The following is a 13,967-nucleotide window of genomic DNA, read 5'->3' as shown; positions in this document are numbered from 1 at the left end:
AGCATGAGGGGAAGATGCACTGAGGAAGGAGCTGGGGCTTGACAGTAACTCAGATCTCTTAAGTTAATTCATGGCTAAAGGTTTAGACTCAGGCCTTATTGAATGAAAGAAGCAGGAGGATTAGAAAGCATTGTAGATGGTATCTCATTAGCCCAGGGACAGGGAACCTATGGTTTTGCAGGTGCAACTCCCATCAGTCCCATCCAGCATGGCCATAGGTTCCTTAACCTTGCATTAAGAAAGAATAGTCATTTTCCAGGTGTTGAAATTGGTACAATAGAGAAAAATGTTCATTGTTGTACAGGCTTACTCCAACATCAACCTGGTCACATTGTTTCTGCAATTTTTTCTAATGCTTGAAAAATAAGATTCCCTTACTATGATTGACCAGAGGCACAATGAATTGCTGTGTACATCAAGAGTAACAATAGTTCTTCTCCTATGAACTTTCAACTCTGTTGAAAACTTTTTTTCTGCCTCTAGCCTTTCCAGCTTGTCTAATCATAAATTGAAAAGGAATCGCTCCAGTTAAAAAAAAAAAAAAAAACACGAGACCAATAAACCATTGTTACCTGCAGTGATACTGAGCCAGGCATCACTTGGCATTGTATTATTCACCTGAATGCTGCAATATTATATTTCTCCCTCATCTATTGTTGTTTGCACAGTCACTGTAGATTTTGGAAGCAAGCCAGAAATGTTTTGCAGACTTGCTTCATCCACAGGCATCAGAAAATTAACCAGAAGGTAGATCAATAACTAGAATTATTTCTCATCTTTAAAAATAGATTACAGAGAGTGACAGGGGGAGAGAGGGAGGAAGGGAAAACAAAGCTTTTAATAGCAGCAGAACTTGTATTTGGCAGTTACAAAAGAGGGGAGCCTTCATTCATCTGTGTTATGTTACCCCTTATCCGTTATCAAAGCAGGTTTGTGCTGCAGATTCTCCTAGTAATAGAATCTCACTCTCCTGAAAGATGATGCAGTGAATGGAACTGACAGGGCCTGTCTGTTATGTGCTCTGGATGATTGCTTATAATTGGGACTGTGGCTTCTCGATGCTACATTCGTTCCCTGAAGCTTTAGTTACAAGCCTTAAGTTAAGTGTACAATCTGTTGATTTGGAAAATGGCAGCAAATGGGGGATAGAAGGTGTAACGGTTTTGTTCCTTGTAAAATTTTCTGAGCAAGAGGGAAAACGCTTGCCCAAATATTTTTATTAGGCAAGAAAAGGTCACGTGTTCAAAAAGCCTGTTGAAGATTTTGGGGTGGGCTGTTGTTTTCTGCCCTCTACTGGGGTCACTACCATGTGTCCTACCTTACAGTCCTCTTTTCGTGAAAGACTGCCAAAGGACAGCCATCTGTCTGAAGGTGTCCTCTGTCCAGTCCAAGTTGGCTTTGAAGGTACAGAAGCACAAAAAGTTCACAGCTTCAAAAGTCAGCAGAATATGTGTGGTATTTCTACACATAATTTTCTCAAATGTGTTAGAAAGGATGAACAATTCCTTCTATGGTAGCTGATTCTAAACAGCAGCAGAACAAATGTGTGTGTCTCCCATGATGCTAGGTAGATATTTCTTAGCCAATTTTAAAGAAAATATATGGAGAGCTGCATATTTGCAAGCTTTATGCTGACTAAAGCATGGAAATGTAGAAGGAAGTCTGTGCTCGGAATTTGTAAATTCATGTGGGAAGTGGGTCTAACTAAGGGAAGTGGGTCTAACTCTCTTTCATGTCTACAAGGCAACTTTTCCCGACACAACCATTTCATTCTCTCTCCACAGCACTATCTTCATTTAGATTTGTTAGAATAGTTTTAAATTTAATTCAGGCATAGGCAAACTTGGCCCTCCAGATGTTTTGGGACTACAACTCCCATCATCCCTAGCTAACAGGACCAGTGGTCAGGGATGATGGGAATTGTAGTCTCAAAACATCTGGAGGGCCGAGTTTGCCTATGCCTGATTTAATTGATAACCTGGTGTCGTGTGCAGTCCTTTCCTGATTACAGGGAAACCTCCCACTTGCCTGCAATAGAATTGGCAATCTGAGCATCTAGTGCAGTTGTGATGCATGCTGAAAGTTTTCCCAGGAATAAAGCCTTAATTCCCCCTCTGTGGATGAAGTGACTGATTCAAATGAGAGCAGCCTCTTAAAAGGGGACAATGAAGTAGAAGCAGGGTATAATTTTACTGTCCTTGTTTTTGTGCCTTAAATTCCCCCCGTTGCTTCACCTTCTTGGTAGGAAAAGCTTGCCCGAATTTCTACGTTAGACTGTTGCCCGCAGCAATAAAAATTAGCAACCTTGTGTGGAGGGGTGTGTGTGTGTGTGTGTGTGTTCCTTCCCTTCTCCTAAGCACAGTTATAATCACAGCTTGTTCTACATTAACACCGTTTAGGGGGTGAACACATGGCTTGAGATTGCTAGCATCAGTTGCTACAGAGTGGGCTGTCACGGTGCATTACTTACTATCTCTGTTTTATCACTTTCAACCGAGCTGACATATTGAGAAAATGGGCTAAGTGTACAGGAAGAGAGTGGCATATGGTTTCACCTCTGTCTCGCCCAACCTGCCACCCAAGTGACTGTGCTCCCACAAAGCTGTTGTTGCATGAGACAGACGAACCATAGCAGACATAAGACTGGTATCCACGTACCTGGGGCTAAACCTCATTGAACGCAGTGGGACTCACTTCTCGTAGGTATGCATATAATTTCACTGTCCCATCCGTACCATCTGCAAGCCTCTTGAAACAGCATAGTTTGCCCTTTCGGTGCAAAAACATTATGCCTGCCACATGGCTAGCTCAGATGGTTACAGCATGGTGTTGATAATGCCAGGGTTGCAGGTTTGATTCCCGTATGGGATAACTGCATATTCCTGCATTGCAGGGAGTTAGACAAGAAATTCACACTGAAATGCTGGATTTTTTTCCCCATTAGAATTTTTATGGGGGTGGGGTCGGGGAGGAGTAATATCACAAATTACTGCAGAAATGTGGAGAACAGAATCTATGACTGGAATAATGTGAAACGGAGAGAACCAAAACTGACACACCCTCCCATCCCTACTCCTAACACAACACACCTTTCTGCATTGTAATCAGCATCATGGAAGCCAGAAGGGAAAGTGTTTGCAAGTTTGTGGCGATAATGCAGGAAAGGGGTTGTCCACTGCTAAAAGTGGGGTGGTCAAAAGGGCTCTTTGGACACACACAACCCCTTGGAGATAAACCGTAAAGTAACGTTTTGGATCTCTTGTAAGATTTGATCCCAGGTATTAATGCAACTGAAATTCTTACTTCTTTCTTTTCTTTTCTTTTCTTTTCTTTTCTTTTCTTTTCTTTTCATCTACAGGGAACCTCAAAATTTGTATCCTCCCGAAGTTAGCAATACAAAGCTTCAATATGCAGGATGGGGACCCAAAGGCCAACAGCTGGTAAGGAAACCTTTTGCAAGTGGCTGTTTCGTTACAAATTCATTTGCCCCAATGTGAACTGCAGCTGTCAAGCAGGTAGTTGGGTATCTGCACATAGTACGTCATGTAAAATGAGAAGCAGCACTGAGGTGTGGATTAGGCCAAGCCTGGCTCTGCTTCTCCAGTTGTGAAATGGAAGTCATGGAGCTGTTTGTGAAGTTTATCAAGAACGGGTTGGCAAACAAACCTTTTGGGCTGCGGGAGCATTTACGTGGTTAAAAATAATGCACGCATATAAAAATTGCTCTGCTAGATAAAATCAGAGGTCTGCCTAGTCCCAGCAGCCTGACAAATAAGGCCACGAAGGCAAGAGCCTTCCCTGTTGTTTGTCCTCCAGTAACGAGTATTCAGAGGTAGATTGCCTCTGAAACTGGAGGTTCAGGGATAATGAAAATGACATAGCAATAGGAGCCTTTTGCATTACAGTAAACAAATTAAAGTACATATTATTTCTACAGCTGGTCAATACCTTAATAAGGTGCAACCAAAATGTCAGAAAAGTGAGCAATGTTTTTAGTTCACCGTTGCTCACTATTTTGTGCCATTTGTGGTTGGTTCTAATAAAAGGAACCTGCTTCAGACTGAGGCAGACCATCCTTCCGCCTAGCTCAGAATTGACCACACTGACTGGCAGTGGCTCTCCAGGGTTTCAGGCTGGCTTCTTTCCCAGCTGTACCTGGAGATGCCGGGAACTGAATTCGGGTCGTTCTGCATGTGAAGCAGATGCTCTCCTGCCACTGGGCTATATCCCTTCCCCAAAGTACGTATCGCACAACTCCGAATTTCAGGGGCTTTCTCGTGGAGTAGCATGGCTTCCTCATCTTTTTATGTGCCTTGAATAATTTCGAAACAGGCCCTTTTCCTGCAGACCAAGCAAGCAGTTTCACCGCTGATAGAACCGTGGGGTGGGGAAGTCTCAGTATTGCACAGGAGGCAGGAATGGAGAGGAGAGAGAGAGAGAGAGAAGGAAATGCTGATGGCTCAGTCTGATCCTTTGAGGATGCTCCATGAAGCTGACAGTCTAGTGCACTGAGTTTCCCCACAGCTCTTGTCAGTTTCCTTTTGCTCTCCGCGATCATTGGATTAACACATGACGCAGCTGTGCATAAAATAAAGCACTCCTGCAATAACCAGAGACTGCCTTCGGGAGCTCTTGAAGGAGTTAGGAGGGAGAAAATGATATGCTACTATTATTCGGTTCTTTAATTGGTTTGTTTGTTTTTGCCTTCTACGAACGGAGTGCATCTGCGGTTGAGACTGGGTGATTAAATTATGTGCATTTCTGTTTTCAGTCTTGTGCATTAGTTGGGCATGCAAGTAAGTCCTATCTGGGTCCCTCCTCCACCAGCAGTTCAGATGGAAACAACTGTACAGACTATAAGCTGCAATAAGCTCTGTGGGGGGGAGTGTTCTCCTTTTATTTTGCGCAGTACCTGCTTTGGGGAGGAATAAGCCTCAATTTCCAATTTGGTGCTTAGGGCAGGCAATAGCATGATACACCGTGCATGTAGACAGCTCAACAACCAATCCTGCATGTATCGCTTTCCGTCCTAACTGATTGCTGTGAAAGCAGCAGGTGCTGTCAGTGTTTACCTAACGCGCTGACATACAGTTAGTTTGCATTCAGTGAAAATTTTCAACCTTTCCTTGCCTGCCTTGAAAATGGTGGGTGTTCTAGAAGATTCTGAGATATTACTCATTGTCCAGGCCTTTTGAGAATGTACCCTGTAACACTGCCAACGCTCACTCGTGGCTCCATATTGCACCCAAGCAAACCGTCCTAGTGGTGCAGCAATAAAACTGCTAGCACATTTGTAAAGCTAAGCAGGGTCTGGTATGGTTTCAAATTGGATGGGGAACCACCTTTTGAGATTCCTGGAAGTTGGACTAGATAACTCTCAAGGTCCCTTCCAACTCTTCTATGATTCTGTGATCATGCTCGCATATTGCACCATTGCTAATTGTGAACAGGTCTACTTCCAGGAAAGTTTATTCCCTGTAACTGAGCTTCTCATAGATAAATCCCTAATTAGGCATGGTAGGGATTCAATCAAGTTTGCATATAAAAGTGAACCTACCTAATTCATCTTTTTCCAAAACAATACACACAAATTGAAACACAGTCATCCTTTGAAATTTGCACTTATTTTGCAGTGCAGTTCTCAAGTCAAGCAATGTGGAGAAGGCAGAAGGAGAGTGTGACAACAATTGACATTCACACTTCTTAGAATTTGCAGTATATTTCTCCACCCAGGCAACGTGTAGTTTGCTTAACAATGTACAATGTTAGAAAAACAATATACAAAAATGTGTTATATCAAGAGATATTTTGCTATGCAAAAACTGTGTATATTGGGCAAAATTGCATACAGACGTGTACATTGGAGAAATTTGTTCTAAAACAGGGTTTCCCAAACTTGGGTGTCCAGCAGTTTTGGAACTACAGTTCCCATCATCCTGGACCATTGGTCCTGCTAGCTAGGGGTGAAGGGAGTTTATTCCAAAAAAACAGCTGGAGACCCAAGTTTGGGAAACCCTGTTCTAAATTGTTTTGCATTTTCATGAGGACTTTTATTTTAAAAACCAATTGAAAACTTCTGTGGAAATGTGGACAACTGAATTTAAGATTAGAGGAATGAGAAACTGAGAGTTACCAACAATGACAGATTTGGTCACCCCTAATTGTTGCTGAATGAACACCCGCTAAAGGCTAAAGAGCTGCGTTCTCAACCGAGTCACAGCAGCTGCCTCCCCCCCCAGGTGCATCTAACCCCTGCCTATTTTTACGGGCATCAGCATTCCAAAGACAGAGACAGATATCTTTTCCATGGTGCTGCAGTCCTTTAAAGTGAAAATTTATGGGATGGCTCGAGGCACCATCTACACACAAAGCATGTGCTCTGCCACTGAATTGCTAGAGGCACGGACTCTTACATCTGGACCGCAAGGCGGCAGCTGCACTTCTGACACTTCTCATTCATTATATTTTTCACTGACTTGAACTCAGGCCTGTGGGTCTCGTTGAGTCTGAGGAAGTTGTACAGGGCAGTTTTTGGAAGCGGGGAAGAGCCTCATGAAAGGCTCTTTGGCTGCCAGTTTCAATCCAGCCAGCTCTTTTGATTTGTGCACGAACATTAAACCTGGCAGGTGTGTTTGTTTTTGAGCCGGGTTTCACGGAACCCACACCATTAACTTTCCACTATTCGATTCTCTCATATCTTTTCGTTTGCGGTGGCATCTGAGTCAAAATTAAGCTGCAGTCTGCCATGTGTCATTAGGTTGGTTTAGGTGACTTGTAGGAGATTAGCAGGAAGGCAGGAAGGGAGCATATCATAATATTTAATAGCCATACCTCCAAATCTGTTCATTTGGAGGAGACATCAAAGGGATAGCCTCAAGAGAAATAATCCATTAAGCAACTGGGAAAGGGGAGTCTGTCAGGGTAAAGGAGGAATCTCATTATGGCTACTCTTAGCTTAAGGAAGATGTAAGGAGCCTGGAATTTTGCATAACACCTAAAATGGTAGTTTTCATACTCTGTGCTAGGGCAGGCAGCCTATGGTAAGGTTGCCAGACATCCCCATTTCCTGGGGACATTCCCTGGATTTACAAATCAGTCCCCTGACAAAATCCATCTATTGAGTAGTAAGTTGAAAAGTGTCCCCGGATTCATTGAAAAAAATCTGGTAACCGTAGTAGAAAATGGCTGTCCAGAAGATGCTTAACTACAACTCCCATCATCCTTGACTATTGGCCATGCTGACTGGGGCTGAAACCACAGGCTCCCCAACCTGTTCTAAGGAATGCTGGGGTTCCTCAGAAGCAAATCTTTGGTGAAAAGATCAGAAATGGCAGACAAGCTTCCCGACAGCTGTACTGTTAATTGCCAAAGTTGATCTATTTCTATTTATTTGATACATAAAATTTATGCACCACTTGATTTAAAAAAAACCAAACACTTCAAAAACCAAACACTTTACAAAAAGATAAGGCAGTAAAATCAAGGAAAAAATTACAATTTTACTTTAAAACATACAAAAGTTAATATACTAAAACAGAGTACAATTGCCTCAGCTTTCTAAGCACCTAGGGTAGGCTTGTCTAAACAAGAATGTTTTTAGCAGGCACCAAAAAGTATAAAGTGAAGCCGCCTGCTTGAGCTCAATAGGCAGGGAGTTCCAAAGTTTACACCCTGCCACACTAAACGACCAAGTTCTTACAAAAGTTCTTACAAAGTTCTCATTTCTTGGCTCAGATTATAAATTTACTATGCCATGGTGCTCACATGTGTTAATAATATAACATCATTTACTTGACAAGTTTGTCTGCAATTACAAATGGAGAACAGATGTGGTTTTAAGTCTCTTTTTCCTCACACCTCACTAACCTGAGCTCAAAGCAAGTAAGCCCAAAAGGATTGTTCTTAAACCTCTAGGAATCAGGGATATTGAGGCTCCGGCAGTATAATAAGGTGCCGGCAGCATTCCAGGTCAATTTGGAACTCTCAGAAACAAATCATAATTTAGTCCTGGAACTGTCCAGTGATGCTCATAATCGCTGACCCAGTTCTGAATCTAGCTGAAGGGAGCCAAGCTCAGCACGGCTGCAAATGTAGTGTGTCCATCATCGCCAACTTTCCCATACAATGTGCAGCTACACAGGAGTGCTGTTTGCACTCTAGGGTGCACTCTGCATTCATGCAAGTTCCTAAGGCAAGGCTAAGGAAACTTGGCCGTCACTCAGCATGGATTGAGTGCCAAGCTAGACACAGTGTTAGTTTTATGAATATAATTAAAATGCCCACTTTTAAATAGCAGCATTGGGATGGAGGAGGGGGGGAGGAATCAGGGCGCATAAACCTTCCTTCCCCCCACACTGTGGTCTGCTGAAAATGCCTGTAAGGTTCCTTAGCGGCTGCTCATGAGTAACCAGACTGACTCAGAGCTTCTAAAACTAACTTCTTTAATGGTGCAAATATTTACAGTGCAGTTGCAGAAAGTACGTCCAGCTCATCCTTCGGCAGAGTCCGGGAATGACCCCTTCCGGTTCCTTGCCCAGCATAAAAGGCGCGGAATGCGGAACCCCCGCCTCCCCCCTCTATGTCTCTCCCCCCTGTGCAAAAGGGGAGACGGAAGGGGTGCTTCACCTCCGCTTCTGCTTGGTGCGAAGGCTCTCTTCCCCTGTCACAGCCCCGGCTCCCACTTCCTGTCTCCATCTCCCCCTCCCCACTGGAGGAATTACTGCTCCTCCCGCTGGACGAAGATGATGAACTCCGCATCGGAGATGGGGGTTCGCGATACTGATAAAGCTTTGGCTTTGCCCATGCTATTCTCCCCCAAAAGAAGCTTTTGTGAGCATCTCACGCAGACACTGTGGTGTCGATCCTCACATTCCCCTCCCTAGCAGCCACTAATGCATCACCGAGTAAGTGGAGAAAGCATTGCAAGTGTATACCTGGACTCGCCAGCGCTTGTGTATGCCCATATATACACTGCTGAGAGGTTTACGATATTTTGCTGGCATTATGACATGTGCTTGTTACCTTATGCCCACAAGAAGCTCTCACACAAAGGAATAAAGAAAGCTTGGTTTATTATATGAAATAAGACTGGTGATATATAAATGCTGCTTCAGACCACAGTAAGTGCTGTCCTGTTGGAACTAGAAGAGGTAGCTAACTACTGGAAAATCTGGAGTTTTAATAATGTTCTTGGCTAATGCCTCCTTATTAGGCAGGGATTTGAAATGAGCAATTTTCTGTCTTTCCCTCAGAGTTCCTGCCCATTTCTCACCTTTCCCATCCTGGTGAGAAAAGGCCATCCTGTTTTGCTTAACAAAAGGGTGAGACTTTGATAGCGAGCCATTATCTGAAACCAGGCCTCATAGCAATGCTGTTATGGGTTCTCCAACTCTCCCTAGTTTCAAAACCTTGGCTTGAACTCGTTGAGTCATCCCACCAGAGGTTGCCTAGAAGGACTCCCAGGGCTTCATTATTTATGCTAACCACGAAGCCATCATCTCTCTTTATTCTAATGTCCCGTTAATGTAATAAAATATTATCAATGAAGCAGCATGTTTCACTTCACATGAAGAGATCTAATTTACAGTGGTGCCCTACATAAGCACCAGTGATATTACGTTACAGAATACAAGATAATCCATCATGCAGAATTTAAAAGCACAATTCAGGGTTCATAATAAAGGGCACATTTGCTGATACATACTTTAAGTAATGTAACAAGGCAGTTATCATTTAAAATGACTACTTTAGAAGCCTGGGATGCAAAATTGTATCCAGCCAATATTCTATTTGGATGCTTTGAAAGGCTCTTTTTAGTTCTGCAAGGCAGCTGAAATGAGCTGCAGAGGTTTCTTTAAAAGTGTCTAAATTATTGCAGCTGTTTGGTTGCAAAGCCCAAGTTATAGTTCTGAAGAGAGAGAGTGTGTGTACATTTGCTGGGGAGAGGAGCAGGGGGCCGCTTTCAAAATATAAATGTGCTCTAGGATGTATTTATAATGCTCGGATGACTGAGCCGTGCAAAGCAGGCCTCACAATCAGTGTTACAATGACATCTGAAAAGTAGATGGAGAATACAAGAATGAAACATCTTTTCTTCAGTGTCTGCTCTGAAAGGAGGAATTTTTGAATTAGAGCACCATTAAAATTCTTCCTTCCACATCTCCTTTGTATATATTGAGTATGGTGGCTTATGATTTTCACAGAATAAGCTTGAAATCATATGCAAGAGATCGTTCTAGTTTTAAAGAGGATATGAGTTACTCTCGCGAACGAACACCTTTTCCATAACTCACCAACATTACAGCGGAAGCACAATTAAGGCAAGCTGTTAGAACCGGATGGAATAGCAGTCACATCCTCAGCAAGTGATGTCAGCCTTAATACATATAGGGAGAAGCCATAGCTTAGTGGCTAAAGCAGAGGTTTTCAACCTTTTTGAGTCCACGGCTCCCTTGACCAACTGCATTCTTTCTGTGGCACCCCTGTGGGGCTCAGGAGCCCAGTTGTGTCACCCCTTGCCTGCAGAGCTGGCAGCCTCTCACCCTTTTTTGAACACCCTCCCTTGTGGAGTGTCCCCTCAGCCTCCTTTCCCCTCTCCTTGGAAGTTCTCTGGGCAGCCACTGCTGTCCCCCCCGGCCTCTGAGCTGCCCATCCCTGCCCCAAAGAGAGGTGTCTCCTCACACTGTCAGACAGGGGCAGGGGCAGCATCCCTTGACCAGCCCCAGAGGCACCATTCGCCTGGAGTGCTTGTAGCCAGGGCTGCTGCTAAAAAGCCTTTGGGAGGCCAAGACACGAGAGGGCATCAGGGGAGGAAGTGAAGGAAAGAGGGACATAGGCCAGTTTTGCCCACTGCACCCCTGACCATCATTCAAGGCACCCCAGGGTGCCACAGCACAGTGGTTGAAAACCACTGGGCCAAAGCATTTCTTCTGCAGATATTAAGGTTTCAGTCTCAGACCCTTTAATCTCCAGTTAAGAAGTTGAGAGCAGACAATAATTCTTTAAAGAATTCAAAGTGGTTTCAGTAAGATTACCCTTTCCATGGCATGGACATGGACATATCTCCCTGATGCTTCCAATCAAACGGGTATCTGAAATAATATGCAAAGGAGCAGCACCTGTTTACCAGATGCAAAAATGGGATAAATATACAACATCTTCTGCTTGCCTTCAGTTTTGGGAGTGCGGAGGGGGTCTCCATCCTCAGGTTGTGTTGCTGGAAAATATTTTTTGCTTTATTCCAGTCCAGGCCTAGATGGTTCCAGTGGCAAGATTCTGTGTAAGTCAGTAAGCTCTGTGGAGTACCGGTAGTTCTGATGGGACTGTACCACTTAAGGAATGTGAGAAAGGGGCTGCATATTTGAGTGATCATCTGCAACTGGAAGTTTCTCATTTAGTATTCTTCCTGATTTGCCACTCATATATGCTTTGAGAGTTTCTGGTGATGGGAAGCCTGCAAATGTGCCATTAGTTCTTTCAAGTACAGTGAAACCTCGGGTTACGTACTGTCCTCCTTATGAACGCTTTGGGTAATGAGCTCCGCTAACCCGGAAGTAGATGCTCCTTGTTGCGAACTTTGCACCGGGATGTGAGCAGAAGTCATGCGCTGGCAGTGCGGCAGCAGCGGGAGGCCCCATTAGTGAAAGTGCACCTCATATTCAGAACACTTTCGGGTTACAAACGGACCTCCGGAATGAATTAAGTTCGTAACCGGAGGTACCACTGTATGGCATTGGTTTTCATATGTGAAATCTATAGGGGAAACCCTGAAAAGGAAGATTGTCTAAACACTGTGCAGAACAAGACACAGGCTCCACCAGCTTTGCCTGATACAAATTATGGAGCATTTCACAATTATGGTGACCTTGCAGAGCTTGTTTTGAAATACTTGAAACTAATAATTGCACTAACCTGATTTGCTAGTTTCCAGAAGCAGAGTCAGACATGAAGATCTCTTTTTAAAGAATAGCACATGACCACCATAATAGGGAAATTGGACTTCTGTTTTACTTTTCCAGATATAATCTAATTTTAAATGTGTGCATATGTATGTAGTACATATATAGAGTATCTTGCACTGCAGTCCTCAGCATGTTTTCTTGCTAGTCCAAGTGAACTGAATGGCTTTTACTCCTATGTAAGTGTTATTAGAACTGCAAACTTTGATGACTCCCTTTCATCTAGGGCAGATACCCACATGCGTGAATCTCCTTTCTGTTGCTGTGTATTAAAACTGATTTGCTCCAACTGGAAATCCTTATGCCAGGCTTTGTCCTTTCATGGCATAAGCCCATTTAGAGCTTATACACATGCCCATTCTTTGGCATTGACACTGAATGTGTGTCTGTGAATATGCCATTCACCCTCCAAATCTTCCAACGATTATATTGTGCTATATCAGGTTGCTGTATGAGATTAAAATTTTCTTGATACAGTGGTAAACATCTCTTTGCTGATATGTGTGTATGGATACACACTCCAACACTTTGGGTTTTGGTCAACTAATTTTTACTCAGAGTAGACTCGTTTAAATTATTAGCCTTGAGCTAGTCACGTCCATTAATTTCAATGGACTTAACACTGAATTCCTCACATGGCAACAGGGATCCGGTAACTCCCTGGAGCTGTTTGTCACGGCAAGGGCCAGGGGCGTACCCAGGATCAAAACTAAGCCCGCCAGTTTCCAACCTCTCGCCATCGATTCCCAGCCTTTCACTGCTGAGGAGACTAGTCCTTCTTTCCCTCCCCGATCTCGCCCCCCCCCACCACCAGCGGCGCCAAGGAGAAGCACCGAGGGGAAGCACCGCGGAGCAGCCTCCGCGTCTGGCTCCCAAAGGCCAGCCATCGTGCTCGCCAGTGGGGGCAGCTTGCTCCAGGTTCCAGGGTGAGGCTCTCCGCCCTTCCCGAGAGAAGAGGAGGAGGAGGAGGAGGCGTCGCCTCCCGCCCATCCCGGCTCCGCTCGGATCTGGTTTCTCGGCTCCTACCCTCTCCCGCAGCGTTGCCCTGGGGCGCACCAAGCTGGTCTGAACCATCGGGAGTTGCCGCAATGGGAGCCTGGGGCCTGGCGGCGATGGTGCTCTGCAGTCTGGCTGCTGCAACCTTCGGTTGCTTCTAGGGGGGGCAGCTGCCCCCCACAGCCCCTTGCTGAGTACACCCATGGCAAGGGCTATAATTTCTGTCATAAAGGTATGGCTTTATTTGTGTCCATCTTGAAGATTCAGGAATTGCAAATAAGTTCCAGCTGCCTCTTCTGCAGTCTCTCCTTTAGCTTGCTTTTACAGTGGTACCTCTGGTTAAGAACTTAATTACAGTAATTCTGGAGGTCTGTTCTTAACCTGAAACCATTCTTAACCTGAGGTACCACTTTAGCTAATGGGGCCTCCCGCCGCCACCACGCAGCCATGCGATTTCTGTTCTCATCCTGAGTTAAAGTTCTTAACCCAAGGTACTACTTATTGGTTAGCGGAGTCTGTAACCTGAAGTGTTTGTAACCTGAGGTGTTTGTAACCTGAGGTACCACTGTATTTCAGTGGAGCCCTAGTGGTGGTGGGAGCTGCTAAAGTGACTGGGATCACAGATCTGGGGAAGGGGCAGTAACCCTTCCCTCTCCTGCTATTTTCCTGGTCTGTTAGCACCTACCGGAGAGCACAACAGAGGTACCTGTTGGGGATGGCTAACCTTGGTCCATCCAGGTGATGCTGTGTCAGTAATTTCATTCCCCATTGCTGAAGTAACATGATATCCAACATGTTTACATTCCTGTACTGTTGTGTACTGTTCTGTAGGAGAATGGAAGTAAACTTCTGTAACTTCCGCTCTTTGCTCTCTCTGCTCTGCTCTCACACAGAGGAGACGTGTGTGAAGCACTCAGCTCACACTAGCTATGCTTTGTTGTTTTAATTTACTGTAAAGAATTAAAAAAATCAGAATGCTATATATCTGAACAGTCTGCTTCCTGCTGAAACTCT

At 44.3% G+C, this 13,967-nt stretch overlaps 1 protein-coding gene across 1 annotated transcript in view; it reads left to right on the top strand.

The window, feature by feature from the left end:
• The window catches only part of DPP6 (dipeptidyl peptidase like 6), a 358,183-nt gene that overhangs the window by 273,114 nt on the left and 71,102 nt on the right, over window positions 1–13,967 (top strand). Inside the window, exon 7 of the mRNA XM_033164933.1 lies at window positions 3,359–3,440. Within this exon, the coding sequence (XP_033020824.1) occupies window positions 3,359–3,440 (82 nt within the window). The remainder of the gene's footprint in view (window positions 1–3,358; window positions 3,441–13,967) is intronic.

Source organism: Lacerta agilis, chromosome 12 (assembly GCF_009819535.1).
Source record: "Lacerta agilis isolate rLacAgi1 chromosome 12, rLacAgi1.pri, whole genome shotgun sequence".
NCBI lineage: Eukaryota > Metazoa > Chordata > Lepidosauria > Squamata > Lacertidae > Lacerta > Lacerta agilis.
This window is presented reverse-complemented; position numbering and strand designations above follow the sequence as displayed.